This window comes from Anomaloglossus baeobatrachus, chromosome 2 (assembly GCF_048569485.1).
Source record: "Anomaloglossus baeobatrachus isolate aAnoBae1 chromosome 2, aAnoBae1.hap1, whole genome shotgun sequence".
NCBI lineage: Eukaryota > Metazoa > Chordata > Amphibia > Anura > Aromobatidae > Anomaloglossus > Anomaloglossus baeobatrachus.
In genome coordinates, this window is record NC_134354.1 from 436,055,678 (window position 1) to 436,071,933 (window position 16,256).

Sequence of the window (16,256 nt, forward strand, 5' to 3'; positions counted from 1 at the left end):
AAAAAAATTGTAGTCTTTATTTTTTTTTATCACCGACTGGGTTAGTTATGTCAGGTATATGATAGACGCCGCAACATTACTAACCGCTGGGCTTGATAAAAGCAGACAACCCCATATATTACCCCGTTTGCCACTGCACCAAGGCAATGGGATGAGCTGGGGCGAAGCACCAGGAGTGGCGCATCTAATGGATGCGCCCCTTCTGCGGGCGGCTGTGGACTGCTATTTCTAGGCTGGGCAGGGCCAAATAACCATGGCCCTTCGTACCCTAAGAATACCAGACCACAGCTGGCTGCTTCACCTTCGTTGGTAATCCAATTTGGGAGGCCACGTTTTTGTTTTTTCTTTTAAAATTATTTATTTATAAATAATTATAAAAAATAGTGTGGGGTTACCTCCAAATTGGCTCACCAGCCAAGGTGAAGCTGCCAGATGTGGTCTGCAGCCTGCAGCCGTCTGCTTTACCCTAGCTGGCTATCAAAAAAGGGGAGAAGCCCACGTCGTTTTTTTAAATTATTTTTTTATTGGCTAAGTACAAGGCTAAACACCTTTAGTGTCACATGATAGTCACTAAAGGGTGCCAGCTTACAATATGCAGGAGAATGGGACATTACATATGTGTGTGACATCTATCTATCCATCCCTACAGCCTAGCTTTTTAGGATACGTACCCACGATTAGGGTTTGTAGTGTTTTGACGCAGAGTGATTTTTGTTTTTTTTTTTGTTTTTTTTTTTAGAAATCTCATGCCCACTGTGCTTCTTTTCTCCACAGCATAAACTGACCTGCGGCATGACATCCCGAGCCGCAGCATGTCAATGTATGTTGTGAAGAAGAGTGTTGTCCACCAGGAGAATATAGCTAAAGTCCGCAGTGGCCAGAACCCAGATCATGGGCACGTGCAGCTGCGTTCACAGCAGACAACACTTGCATCTCTGCAGCAGGGCTGGCACTGTGTCCTAGATGCAGTGTTGCCGGATCGTGGGCACATAGCCTAAAACTGAAAACTTTGCTGTAACAGCAGCATTTTTGCGATGTACCTGTGGGTTCAAAATGCTCACTGTACCCCTGCATTAAATCCTTGAGGGGTTCTAGTTTCCAGAATGGGGTCACATGTGGGGAAGCTCCTCTGTTTAGGCACCTCAGGTGCTCTACGAACGTGACATGGCCTTTGCTAATGATTCCAGCCAATTCTGCAGTCAAATTGCGCTTTTTCCCTTCCAAGCCCTGCCTTGTGCCTAAACAGTTGATTACCACCATATATGAGGTATCTGCATATGTGGCGCCCCTGACCTGGTCAGGCACCACTGAGTACTGCACCCATGCTGGGGACAGTACAAACAGGTAATCCAGAAGGCTGACCGAGGTGTGACTACACAGGCGCATAGTGATCAGGTCTCACACATGTACCTTTGGGAGGACCCCTGGGGATCCCAGGAGGGGGCGAAGCCGGTGCGAAGCCTCCATCTCCACTCAAGGGGTGTGGTAGAGAGCCTGGTTGCTAGGTGACGTAGGCAAGAACAGGAGAGGAGGGAACAGTGAGTCAGTTTAGTGTGCAGCTCAGGGAAAGCAGACGTGAGGAGCAGACCCTGGAGCTGTGGCAGTCTAACAGCGTCCGCGCAGTGACTACCGACGGGGGAGAACGGTCACCTAGTAGTGCTACCCGAAATCCACACACAGCTAAAGAGAGAGCAACGGAGTGGGAAGTAAGGAGACTGCCAGGGAGTTACCAGGCCCAAACGGGTAGCAGGTCCCAGTGCAGGGATAGATTCACCTTTCCTTTGCCAAACCTGCTTGAGGGGGCACTTCACACCCCCAAGACCACACTACAGAGTCCGCAGCCACGTAGCCACAGTTAGGGCCCATAGTTCACAGGAGGCAAGCTGCCGGAGTGTCCTGGTCCAGGCTACAAGCAAACGGGCCAAAACGAAGGGGAGAGAGGCACCAGCAACTTCCCTGGGTGACCCCCATAGGGACTAAAAGTCGGGGTTACCCCAAAACGTAAAGGGCTAAGGAAGGCGAGTCGGTAGCCACCCTCATCAGTCAGCCTGAAGGACACCTGGTTCCAGCCTGGTTCATCCCAGCTACGCCCGGGTTACTCACCCTGCCATCTTCAGTGAGTAAAACCCCTGAAAGACATTCTGCTTGTGTTGAGATATTCTGCGCCTTGTGGTTCTACACACCTACACAGGGCCCTGGGGCTTGCCTCACTCTCAGGAGGCTATTACAACTGACTGCACCCACCATCAGCCCCAGGCATCCCTTAATCTGCAGTGGCGGTCCCCACTGACCGCAATTCTGAGAGTGGCGTCACGACAATCCTAAATAGAAGATCTCCTACCTGTGACAAGATCCAGCTGCGTGGAGTCCCTGAAGGTAATGCACCGACACAACACTGGAGGGGCTTCAAATCTGGCGTCACGAACAGGATAAGGACTAGACCTGTTCAGACAGGTGACCATGTGCCTGGGCGGTCCGCTTGAAAAATTGGAAGCGCCGCCATATTGCCACCATGAAAAGCGCGCTGAAAAACAACAGCAGCCCGCGCTGGGAGAAGTTACCACCCACGAAGAGGTGTGGCTACCCAGAGATCCCCTGCAGAGTCCTGGTCTCGCAAGTGATGAGAGCGGAGGCGTTCAGAGACGTCGGGACAGAAAGGGAGCCAGAAGCCTGCTGTTAGAGGAAATGGAGTCTGAACGCAGAGACCCAGAGCCAGGCTCCGCTGCCTGGTGGTGTCAGGAACTTGCCCAGTTCTGCGACCGACTGGAGGCCAGGGTCGTAGAGCAGATCAGCGAGGGACGCACGGAGCTTCTGGAGATGGCTGCAGCGGTTCAGGCCTATGAGAGGGGAACCGCACGACGAGTGCCAGACCGAGCGGCGACGACTCAGACCCCGATGGTGCCACCGATGGGTGAGTCCAGTGTTGCCCTTGCCAGCGCGAGTGCCCCGACCCCTGCTGCCACGCCCGCGGTCCCTGAAGAGGCGCCCGGCGCGGCGACGCTGAACCAGGCTGCAGCCACGCCAGGTGCGGCCCGCCAAGCCCAGGCCGCCGCAGCGATGCCCTGCCCGGCCCGCAAAGATCCGGCTGCTACCGCGACCCTCCTCCACGCCGCAGGTGTGACGCTGACCCAGGCCGCCGCCATGCTAGGCCCGGCCCGCCAAGACCCCACCGCAGCAGCGACGCTCGTCCACGCCGCAAGTGAGGTGCTGAACCAGGCCGCAGCCACGCCAGGTGCGGCCCGCCAAGCCCAGGCCGCCGCAGCGATGCCCTTCCCGGCCCGCCAAGAACCGGCCACAGTAGCGATGCCCGCTAAGACTCCAGCTGCGACCCTGATTGAAACTGCGACGCTGATCCAGGCCGCCGCCATGCCAGGCGCGGCCCACAAAGACAAGATTGTACAAGTATTTACCCCGGCCTGCAAGGCCAGAGCAGACACCGCTCCCCAGTCCAAGGAAGCCCCTGCTAGGAAGTCCCTGCTGGGAGAGGACCCCGAATACTGGAAGCTGAAGGCTGACCTAGAGGCCCAGTTCCCACAGGAGATGGTGGACCGGTATCTGCTCCCTCCGCACGCCCCCAGGAAAACTCTGGAAATATCCACGCCAAAAAGTCCACCGCCCTGGCCAGCTGATGAACACCCATCCCCAGCGCTGCCACAACAGGAGTGCTCAGAAGAACTAAGGGGGAGAGGAGGCCAGAAAGCTGAGAAGCTGACCCCGGAGCCATCAGCAGTGGATCCATGCCCAGAGCCAGAGATGTTGCCATACTCCCGCTGGGATGAAGAGGAAGATTTGTCCAGAAACCTCACCTGGGAGCCTGCAAGCAGTGAAGTAGCAACCCAGCAGAATCCAGCCCGCAGGACACGGCGCCGCAGCAGGACAAGGGATCCACCTGCACAGCAGTCTCCAGAGAAGAAGGATGAAGTAACAGCCAGAGACTTGGAAGAGAAACGGTCTTTAAGGAGAGCTAAATCCCAGGTCAGAGGCCCACTTTGTCGAGGAGTTGTGGAAGACTTCAGTTTGAAGAGTGGATATGGTTTCATAGTTGCACCTGGTATGAAAGAAGGCATCTTTGTGAACAGAAGGGATGTGAGAGCCCATTTGCCTAGAGGACATCCAGGAAGAAACTTACAGATGGGAGATACAGTGGAATTCACAATGCATCAAGGAGAAAGAGGATGGTATGCACTCGACGTTACGCCATGTACCAGAGATTCCTATAGAAACCCAGCTGTCTCCATACCACAAGAAAAAGAAACAGATACAGAAGAAGAGGAAAGAAAAGACAAAGAACCCATTGATGAGACCACTACAGATGATGACAGAGATGGAGAAAGCAACAGGTGCCGCAGCCCTACAGGCCCAAGCCCTGGTGAGGAGGAATCTGTGTAAAGCAAAGTAAGAAGTACAGCAAGTTAAAGTTTTGACAAGTTTTGCAACGTTAATGTTCAAGAAATGTGCCCACATGAACTAATGTGAGAAACCCATGAACCTTAAGGCTATGAACTGGCTATAGCCACAAACTCTCGCAGTGTAAATAGTTACCCCAGAGGTACCACCACCAGAGCCAGCCTGTTTAGGGGCCTGGCTCACCTGCAACCAGGGAGCACGCCTGTTTATGGGGCCTGGCTCTCCACCACAAAGAGGGTACCTGGTCAGCACCAACTGTGGAGGCCGCCTCTACATCCTGCCAGAAGAGGCTGAAGGCGCGGCTCCACCAGGCCAGGTATACCCTGAAACCACCAAACCATGAAAGCCGCCTTTACATCCTGCCAGAAGTGGCTGAAGGCGCGGCCAACGTGAGAGGGTTTAGGGTGGGTTAACGGACTTGTGGGTGGAGGGTGGTGATGTATGGTACCTGGTGGTTTTAAAATGTTTTACCATGTTTTACTGTTTTATGCATTTTAAAATGTTGTCTTGCAGCCCGAGGACGTGCTGGTGATAACTAAGGGGGAATGTGGCGCCCCTGACCTGGTCAGGCACCACTGAGTACTGCACCCATGCTGGGGACAGTACAAACAGGTAATCCAGAAGGCTGACCGAGGTGTGACTACACAGGCGCATAGTGATCAGGTCTCACACATGTACCTTTGGGAGGACCCCTGGGGATCCCAGGAGGGGGCGAAGCCGGTGCGAAGCCTCCATCTCCACTCAAGGGGTGTGGTAGAGAGCCTGGTTGCTAGGTGACGTAGGCAAGAACAGGAGAGGAGGGAACAGTGAGTCAGTTTAGTGTGCAGCTCAGGGAAAGCAGACGTGAGGAGCAGACCCTGGAGCTGTGGCAGTCTAACAGCGTCCGCGCAGTGACTACCGACGGGGGAGAACGGTCACCTAGTAGTGCTACCCGAAATCCACACACAGCTAAAGAGAGAGCAACGGAGTGGGAAGTAAGGAGACTGCCAGGGAGTTACCAGGCCCAAACGGGTAGCAGGTCCCAGTGCAGGGATAGATTCACCTTTCCTTTGCCAAACCTGCTTGAGGGGGCACTTCACACCCCCAAGACCACACTACAGAGTCCGCAGCCACGTAGCCACAGTTAGGGCCCATAGTTCACAGGAGGCAAGCTGCCGGAGTGTCCTGGTCCAGGCTACAAGCAAACGGGCCAAAACGAAGGGGAGAGAGGCACCAGCAACTTCCCTGGGTGACCCCCATAGGGACTAAAAGTCGGGGTTACCCCAAAACGTAAAGGGCTAAGGAAGGCGAGTCGGTAGCCACCCTCATCAGTCAGCCTGAAGGACACCTGGTTCCAGCCTGGTTCATCCCAGCTACGCCCGGGTTACTCACCCTGCCATCTTCAGTGAGTAAAACCCCTGAAAGACATTCTGCTTGTGTTGAGATATTCTGCGCCTTGTGGTTCTACACACCTACACAGGGCCCTGGGGCTTGCCTCACTCTCAGGAGGCTATTACAACTGACTGCACCCACCATCAGCCCCAGGCATCCCTTAATCTGCAGTGGCGGTCCCCACTGACCGCAATTCTGAGAGTGGCGTCACGACAATCCTAAATAGAAGATCTCCTACCTGTGACAAGATCCAGCTGCGTGGAGTCCCTGAAGGTAATGCACCGACACAACACTGGAGGGGCTTCACACATACTCAGGAGAAATTGCATAATAAATTGTTTGGTGCATTTTCTCCTGTTACCCTTGTAAAAAAAAAAGCTATTTGGTTGAAATAACAATTTTGTGGTTAAAATGTATTTATTTTCACTGCTTAACATTATAAAAGTCTGTGAAGTACCAGGGGGTTCAAGGTGCTCATCAAACATGTAGATAAATTCCTTGAGGGGTCTATTTTCCAAAATAAGGGCAATTGAGGGAGGTTTGTGCTGTTTAGGGGCCCTAAAAATTCAACATGGTGCCTGCAATCTATTTAAGCCAAATTTTCTTTTCAAGGTTCAAATATTTCACAAATTACTCCTTCCCTCCTAAGCTCTCCTATTTGTCCAAACAGAGGTTTCTGACTATGTCGCGGGCGGGGAGGAGGGTGTCAGCACACCGCGCTCACCCCTTCTGCTCGGGTCCGGCTGCTCAGTGGTGGCTCGAGCCGTAGGCCGGATCCCGGGGGTTTCCTCGAGCGGCACTCCTCGCCCGTGAGTGAAAGGGGGGGTTGTTTGGGGTGTTGGGATAATGTCCGTGACGCCACCCACGGTTGTGGTGATGTGTAGCACCACCGCTGCTTAATGCGGGGATCCCGGGGATGGTGATGGGGAGCAGCCAGGTGTTGTGTTGCCCCTCCGTGGGTAGGGGTTGGTGATCCCGGGGCCCGGTGATGGCTTGGGAGGTGCAGGGCTTGGTGGGCGCAGGGACGCGGGGTCAGCGCTGTGCCTTGCGGCACTGTGGTACTCACTCAGCCTGAGACGTGACACAGTTTGTACGGTAAACCAAACGGCTGGTAGGACGGTCCCACAGACGGCTGCTTTGCTTCCCCGGCAGGTGACGGTGATGTCTCTCTTCCCTGCACCTGTATGTACGGATGGTTGCGATGGGTCCCCACCGGTAACCCGCTCCCCGGCTTCAAGCTGGGCCGGAGGAGCACTACACTTTGCCCGCAGGCGCTGGCCCTCAGAGACTGGTGCCCTGGCGGTGGCGGTGCCTCTGTTGTACAGGTTGGACTGTTGCCTTCAATCGGGACTTGGTTGTTGGGGGAATCTACGTCCCCTTCACTGATGGATTCGGCAAATTTGGCGACTCCTAGCCTTGCCGGGGTCCGAGAGGCCCCTGCCCTGGTGCTGACTGTCTTTCGGAACACTGCTCCAGACCACCGGGCACACAGCCAACGGGGTCCTTCCAGGAACTTCCAAACGGTCCCCCTCCGGACAGTCACCGCCGTCGCTGACCTTGCTGTACTGGCCCTACACAAAGCTGGGCTCTCAGGCTTTCCTTTCTTCTTGTCACCTCACTTGCTTTCCTCCTTTACCACTTCTCTCTCTTTACTTTCACTTAGGTGTTTACACTTGCCCTCCCTGGGCTCTAACTCTGTTCTCAAGCTCTTCCCTGAGCTGACTGCCTGACACTTCCTGCCTCCAGAGCTGTGAGCTCCTTGGTGGGCGGAGCCAACCGCCTGGCCCACCCCCTGGTGTGCATCATCAGACTCCTGGAGGAAGGCAACAAGGATTTTTGGTTCAGCTTAGGTGTGCCTACCTGGGATGTGGGGTGTGGTGGTGTGTGACCTGTGTCCCCTGGCTTGCCCAGGGCGACACATTACCCCTTAGCAAAACGCAGACCGTCCGCGGGCTGCCGTCCTACACCGGTTTTATTTTTCTGTAAAAAGGGGATAACAGGGTTAAACAACATGCAAAACATTTTTAAATTCTTCCCAAGACGGGAGGCACATTTACTTTTAACGTTTCAACGGTATACGGTCACGGTTTCCGCTCTCTCCCACCCAAGTAACCTGGCCCTGATGCTGCCCCTAAAACCCAGGCAGCACCCCTTGACCCACAGTCCAGCACACGGTACCCGAGCGAGATCTGTCCTTCCCCTCCAGAGGGTAGCCACCGGTTCCTTTGGTGGCTGGGCCCTGGCCTGCTCTGCTCAGGGCCCTCCCTCCAACCTGCCTCTCCAGAGGCGGCCTGCGGAAACGGTAACGGTACCCAACATATTTACAAGCCACTAACGTTTGTGGTTGCCCTGCAAGTTCACGGGCTTGTCCATGGATAGTTCCCATGCAAATTAACTTTTTAAACGGTCCCCACGGGGACAACGGTGCCGGCTCCAGCCGGTTGCAAACCACAAAGCAAATCAGGTTACTGTTCGGTAATCATTTCTCTTATCATTGCAGAACTTTCAAACTTTTCAACCAAACAGGTGGTCCCAACGGGGACGGTGCTGCGGGCATCCATTGCCCTACTCGGTATCTTCGTCCTCCTCACCCGGCTCGGGGTGAAAGGACATGGGCACCAGCCCCTCCAGCGCATAGCACGCACGGCGTGGAAGGATCGCCCGATGCCCGTTGCCTCCGGCTCGGGGAACATAGGTGGCCTCCAGGCCAGGCAGGGCAGCGACCCCCTCTTCCTCCTCCGACACGGGCTCAGTGTCAGGCCCGGAGTCGCTATCTTCTGCCCCCGCCGCAGTCACAGAGGGATGCACGCCCGACAGGCCAGGCTCGGTGCAGCGCGCGAGCGAGTAGGACGGAGGTAACACAGGAGCCAGGGGCAGACCGGGTCCCTCAGCCGCAGCGGCCGGTCCCTCGGGGACACAGGGGCGTGGGTCATTCTCCCGCTCCTCCATCACAGCCTCCACTCCATACACTCGCGCCACCGCAACTAGGGCCTCCACCTCCGCGGCCCACTGCTCCATCAGCCCGTCGATCCGACTCTGGTAATGACGGCAGATCCCCGCCGCCCGGGCCCTCAGCCAGGCCGCCGTTCCCGACACCCGCTCGGTAGTCTCTGCAGAGCTAGGTGGGGCGGACATTGTTCGTTAGGGTCGGCAGACCGGGGGTCTCAGGGTGTTGGCTTGCACCGTCACACTTACATGCGTCCAGCCGCCATCGCGTCCCCCTTAGCTCTTTCCGGCCCCTCCTCTCCCGGGGCGGGGTTTTGGGCCTTCGCGCCTCTACTGCTCGAGAAGACGCTCGAGCGGGAACTTTTCGCGCCAAAGATGGCGGCTTCTGAAATTTTTCTGCCGGATACCTCCGGCGGTAACAAGGCGCACCTCTACCAGACGGCAGAGCGGTAGGATCCTGTTCGTGACGCCAAGTTGTCGCGGGCGGGGAGGAGGGTGTCAGCACACCGCGCTCACCCCTTCTGCTCGGGTCCGGCTGCTCAGTGGTGGCTCGAGCCGTAGGCCGGATCCCGGGGGTTTCCTCGAGCGGCACTCCTCGCCCGTGAGTGAAAGGGGGGGTTGTTTGGGGTGTTGGGATAATGTCCGTGACGCCACCCACGGTTGTTGTGATGTGTAGCACCACCGCTGCTTAATGCGGGGATCCCGGGGATGGTGATGGGGAGCAGCCAGGTGTTGTGTTGCCCCTCCGTGGGTAGGGGTTGGTGATCCCGGGGCCCGGTGATGGCTTGGGAGGTGCAGGGCTTGGTGGGCGCAGGGACGCGGGGTCAGCGCTGTGCCTTGCGGCACTGTGGTACTCACTCAGCCTGAGACGTGACACAGTTTGTACGGTAAACCAAACGGCTGGTAGGACGGTCCCACAGACGGCTGCTTTGCTTGACGGGCAGGTGATGGTGATGTCTCTCTTCCCTGCACCTGTATGTACGGATGGTTGCGATGGGTCCCCACCGGTAACCCGCTCCCCGGCTTCAAGCTGGGCCGGAGGAGCACTACACTTTGCCCGCAGGCGCTGGCCCTCAGAGACTGGTGCCCTGGCGGTGGCGGTGCCTCTGTTGTACAGGTTGGACTGTTGCCTTCAATCGGGACTTGGTTGTTGGGGGAATCTACGTCCCCTTCACTGACGGATTCGGCAAATTTGGCGACTCCTAGCCTTGCCGGGGTCCGAGAGGCCCCTGCCCTGGTGCTGACTGTCTTTTGGAACACTGCTCCAGACCACCGGGCACACAGCCAACGGGGTCCTTCCAGGAACTTCCAAACGGTCCCCCTCCGGACAGTCACCGCCGTCGCTGACCTTGCTGTACTGGCCCTACACAAAGCTGGGCTCTCAGGCTTTCCTTTCTTCTTGTCACCTCACTTGCTTTCCTCCTTTACCACTTCTCTCTCTTTACTTTCACTTAGGTGTTTACACTTGCCCTCCCTGGGCTCTAACTCTGTTCTCAAGCTCTTCCCTGAGCTGACTGCCTGACACTTCCTGCCTCCAGAGCTGTGAGCTCCTTGGTGGGCGGAGCCAACCGCCTGGCCCACCCCCTGGTGTGCATCATCAGACTCCTGGAGGAAGGCAACAAGGATTTTTGGTTCAGCTTAGGTGTGCCTACCTGGGATGTGGGGTGTGGTGGTGTGTGACCTGTGTCCCCTGGCTTGCCCAGGGCGACACAACTACATGTCAGGTATCACAGCCCTCACAACAAAGTGGGAAACAAACTTTAGGGTCCACTTTTAATGTTTCGTGTTGAAAAAGTGAGAAAGTTGGTGCTAAAGCAACATTTTTGTGAAAAAAATGAAAATTTTCAATATGACGGCCTAAAGTTTTCCAATTCTATAAAGTAGCTGTGGGTTAAAACTGCTCACTATACCCCTGGATAAAATCCTCGAGGGGTCTAGTTTCCAAATTGGTGTCAATTGTGGGAGGTTTGTGCTGTTTAGGTATCTTAGGGGCCCTGCAAATGCAACATGGTGCCCGCAATCTATTTCAGCCACATTTCTGTTCCAAAATTAAAATATTGCTGCTTTTGTTCTGAGCCCTCCCTTTTGTCCAAACAAAAGTTTCTGACCACATGTGGGGTATCAGCGCACTCAGAAGACACTGGGTAACAAATTTTGTGGTCCTTTTGTTGTGTTATTTCTTCTTAAAGTAAAAAAATTGTTTCTAGAGCAACATTTTTAGGTAAAATGATTTTTTTTCCCCATTCCACATTACTTTAGTTCCTGTGAAGCACCTCAAGGGTTGATAAACTTCTTGGATGTGGTTTTGAATACATTTACGGGTGCAGTTTTTAGAATGTTGTCACTTTTGGGTATTTTCTGTCACCTAAGCCTCTAAAAATGACTTTAAATGTGATGTGGTCCCTATAAAAATGGTTTTGTAAATTTTGTTGAAAAAAATGGGAAATTGCTGATGAATTTTGAACCCTTCTAACTTCCTAACTCCAAAAAATTAGTTTAAAAAAACTGCGCTGATGTAAAGTAGACATGTGGGAAATGTAATTTATTAAATAAATGTAAAAATTTTCGTCACATTTTCGATTTTTCACAAATAAAACCAAAAATATCATCCTAAATTTACCACTATCATGAAGTACAATATGACACGAAAATAATGTCAGAATCACCGGGATCTATTGAAGCATTTCAGAGTTATAACCTCATAAAGTGGCAATGGTCAGAATTGTAAAATTTGGCCTGGTCATTAGGGACAAAATTGGCTTCATCCTTAACGGGTTAATAAGTGCAAGTTAGTATGTACACGTCAACATCTTTATATCTTTGAATAAAGAATAATAAGATATAAATATACAATTATAAAGAAAAAAAAAGATAAAAGTTACAAAATGATATTCCACAGGCAGTTTAAACATAATTTAAATCATTGGCATCAACAAGATCAGATTATGGGAAGTGATAAGGATGAATGCCATGTGGTTCATAGCAAGGACAAGACTACTAGCCTCTGAACTTGGCTAGAAATGTTCAGCCCTGGTTTACCTCACAAAATGTTTTGCCCAGGTCCTTTACCAATTTTACAAGGCAGATGTCCACAGTAATTCTATTATTGAAAGCTTACCTCGATACTTCTTTGTTTTGCCCAAAAAGCAGCATAATACTTTCTGTATTGATATACAAAGCCCAGCATGGGAAGCACGCCAATGATAGGATAAGGATCGCTCGCTGAACAATGACGCCCATGTACTTGAGGTTTCTTCCACCATAAATCTTTACAAAAAAAAAAGTTGCCATTTGTAATTATAAAAAACCCAAACCTAGGATTAAGAAAATTATTGGTTTGTTTTCTTCTTCTTTTTTTTATTATTTGCCAAATTTACAGGAATGTGGTACCCACAATTGCATCCCTAAAGGGCGCTTTACACGCAGCGACATCGCTAGCGATGTTGCTCGTGAAAGCACCCGCCCCCATCCTTTGTGCGTCACGGGCAAATTGCTGCCCGTGGCGCACAATATCACTAGGACGCGTAACACGTACTTACCTTCCTAGAGACGTCGCTGTGGGCGGCGAACAACTTCTTTTTTAAGGGGGAGGTTCGTGCGCCATCACAGAGATGTCACAAAGCGGTCCACCAATAGAAGCGGAGGGGCGGAGACCAGCCGCACTAACAACACGCCCACCTTGTTGCCGGAGGACGTAGGAACGCTGCTGTTTGTCGTTCCCGGGGTGTCACACGTAGCGATGTGTGCTGCCTCAGGAACAACGAACAACCTGCATCCAGCACCAGCAACAATTTTTTAAAACTGAACGACGTGTCAACGATCAATGATTAGGTGAGTATTTTTGATCGTTAGCGGTGTCACACGCAACAACGTCGCTAACGAGGCCGGATGAGCGTCAGCGATATCTCATTAGCGATGTCGTTGCATGTAACGGGGCCTTTACTCCCCTTGCAGCATTCAATTTCTTCTTGGTGTTATGATGTAGATAATGTATGACCATATTAGTTTTGTAATGTACGGCACTGTAAAGCACTTTTTATTCTAGAAACGTTTAATATTCTTTATGTACAGGCCTTGTAAAGGATATAACCTATGATAGATCAAAAGATCCATAACTACAGTATTGTAGAGGCTTCTCAACTGACTTGCTAAGAACTACTGCGTCCTGACCTAAAACACCTCCCCCTTAACTGAAGATGATGATACCAGATCTCAAAAAAGGCTCATGAAAAAATACAAACAAAACAGTGTCTCCTCAAAATGTAAAAAATAAACACATGCTAAAGCCTAGCACCCACTTCCTCCAAAAGCTTGAATGAAACTGGCCTATGCATATCCGTTCTTGTAAGCCCCCTCCTAAAAACTTTTAATGCATTGTTTGTGATGTTTATCAGACCCCTAAACTTACAGCTAAAAGCTACCCCAGCAAGAAAACTATTAACTTTTGAAATTGACCATCTATCTGCAGCCACCCAACTCACCAACAAAGCAATGCCCCCAATAATTCATCTTCTGACCTTGGTTCAGCAAATTGCTGCTTCCAGGTCTCCAATTCCTCTTAAGCAGTCTTATATGTTAACCACGTACTGTACATGAGATATGCTCTAATTAATTAACCCAGCGCTCAGACACAAACTCCCAAAGCTTTGATGGCCATACGCAGCCATGGGACTCCGCACTCGGTGCCAAAGACGAAAAACATTCCTACTGCAAATGAGAGAAATTATCAGTAATTGAATTCACCACCCCTGGCACATGAACTGCCACCACCCACAAATTCAAGGGCACCACAAAACAAAATGGCGTATTAACTGAACCACCGGTGGCAACGATGCCGACAGCTTAGTAATAACCATTACCACCGACATATTGTTACAATGAAAACAAATCTTTTTATTGCTGAAAAGGTCACCCCAAATCGTCAGCGCTACAACTGTCGGAAAAAACTCTAGCAACGTAAAATTCTTTATGAACTCTCCTTCTGTCCACCAGGTCGGCCATTCACACACACTCCATCGCCACTTGTAATATGCGCCCAAGCCAGTACAGTAAAAAGCTTGCAGTCAAAATTTTCTACCACCTCCAAAATAATTAGCGACCGCCCATTGTACTTCTCCAAAATTCCTTCCCACACCAACAAGATCCCATAGATGCCGCCAAACACCGGGAAAAAACCCACCTCATTGGCATAATCCTTCAAGCAAAGTTATACTTCCCGAAAAAAAGACTGCAGATCTCTCAACTGAATTTGCTTTATGCGCCTGGCCTTAACACTGCATTTTCTTTAGGCGCCTTGAATTTTTTATGCACCCAGCCTTAACGCTAAATTTTCTTTATGCGCCCTGAATGCTGTCTGCTATCTTCTAATTTGGCAACCTGCATTTGATTCATATTGTATCAACAGTAATATCTAAAAAACTAATGCAAGTCGAAAGACCTTCTGTCTTTTTTTTAGCTAAAGGGACACCTAATCAGCCCGTTACCCACCCCATAGATCTCAATAACCACTGATAAACTTGTGAACCATTCATAAAGAGAAACAAAACATTGGCCAAGCAGAGGATCACTTACAATATCCCAGCTACTTTGCATATCACCCACTCTAAAGATGAACTAAATGTTTTGAACAAAACGCATGAGATCGAGCATCGCATTGGCAAACATCTATTGTATCTACAAAATAAGCATTGTTAAAAAAAACTAACAATGTCCCTTTTCCATAAACTCTAACCCAATCTAGAGCTGCGTCAAAAGATGTATACACCACAGAGCAAAGATCAGAGTCAATACCATTGTTAACCGAACAGCCTTTATTAAACGATAAATGTTGTAAAAGCTGAAATTTATTCAGCTCTTTTTTTGGCACCATCATCAAAGGCGAAATCACCAAATTAAGCAATTGGGGGATTCAAAAGTACCCGCCATGCGACTGCAAGCACCTCTTGCTTAATCTTTTTTTTCCCACCACCAGGGGGTGCTGATAAGCAGACTTCATTTTTTTTTACTGAAAATAGAACTACATGTGGTGGAGCAAGACTCCTAAAACGTGAACAATAAACTCCCTCTAACAACAACACCTTCACCTGGTTGGGATACCTATTTAGATAGGGAACCATCTCTAGAACCATCATTGGGCTAACCCTATTTGTAGCATCTCCCCTAGATCTAAACTTCCCTTTATTAAAACATTGAGACGCTATGTGTGATTCTCCCTGTACCCTGAATACAACTGCAGATAAAAGGCAGCCCATATACCAGCGTGCGCAGCAGACGTCACACACGCCAGGACAATATCAGAACTGTCCTTCACAGTGCCTGACCAGCAACCATAAATCAAGGCGGATCAGACCCAAGTATGGTGCTTAATTAGCATTGCCTGTGGAAAAAAGGTGAGGCAGCTGAATGTGAACAGCCATCAACAGGAGGAATATATTGCAAACCAAAGTCAGGCGTGCACGGCATGGTGGTGATTTTATCCGCATTTGCCTCTTTTTGCGACATGAAAGCTGTTATATATACAGTAGGTTACAGGGATGTGTGCTTCAATATGGTTCTGCTTTTAATTTATTTATCTAGGAGGCTGCATGGCACATGAAATACATAATATAAAGTAGGACCCCCATATTGAGATTTGCCGTGAAGTGGCAGGGGTGGCTCAAACAATTGATCAATTATTTGCTAAAAATCTCATTTTGTATTATAGTACAGTTGGAATAAATCCGCGAATTTGCACTTTTTATATGATGCATGCCACTCTCAGATCGTGCTGGCTCTCTTTTCTTTCCAATAGCATCCATGTAGCAAAAGAGACCAGAGCAATTTTCTGGAGCATTATCCCCTATAATGCTGGCTAATATGGTGAACGCTTGCAACCAATTTACAACATCTGCGGAATAAGCCGCCATCTACTCTTCTCTTCCTCCTCTTTTTTACTCTCATCTTTTTTCCCCATCACTAAATTATATATTTCCAAAGGAAGGAGGGAAAATATTTCCACGTATTCATCCTTCCAGAATTTTTCTTTTACCTCTTTTTTCATACCTCCCCCTTTGCCCTGTTATCCAAAATTATCTGATCCTCCTCCTTATCTTTTCCATTATGCGCTTACATCGATACACCGCTACTTTGCGATGCCCTGCCGTCTGACTAGCCGACCCCCTGCCCTAAAGTGTAAGGCCTGGGCTTCCAAACTGGGACAGGGTCCCCTGTGAGCTCCTATTAGCCAGATCCAAGCTCTTTAACAATGCCGAACACCCCCTAATAAATTCTCAATATTTCCCATTCTGACTCCAGACCACTCAAACTCTGCCAGCTAACCAAATCCCTGGGTTGGCTCAAACCTACCCCCGGATAAAATAAACTAGGGACAAATTAGGCAAACACAGAGTTATGCTCACCAGGCTACGTTGTTACGTGACACCCACCAGCTGACCAACTAGAATCCAGATGATTGACATCCGACCAACCCAGAACCATGTCTTCTATCTTAGGCACCGTGCAGCCCTTGCTTGCCATCGCGCTCCGACCTGGCA

The 16,256-nt window shown here is 50.8% G+C and overlaps 1 protein-coding gene across 1 annotated transcript in view; it reads right to left on the reverse strand.

Annotated features, from left to right (window-relative positions):
• The window catches only part of LOC142289823 (multidrug and toxin extrusion protein 1-like), a 131,304-nt gene that overhangs the window by 95,338 nt on the left and 19,710 nt on the right, over positions 1-16,256 (reverse strand). The window contains exon 4 of the mRNA XM_075333753.1: positions 11,843-11,991. Coding sequence (XP_075189868.1) covers positions 11,843-11,991 — 149 coding nt within the window. The remainder of the gene's footprint in view (positions 1-11,842; positions 11,992-16,256) is intronic.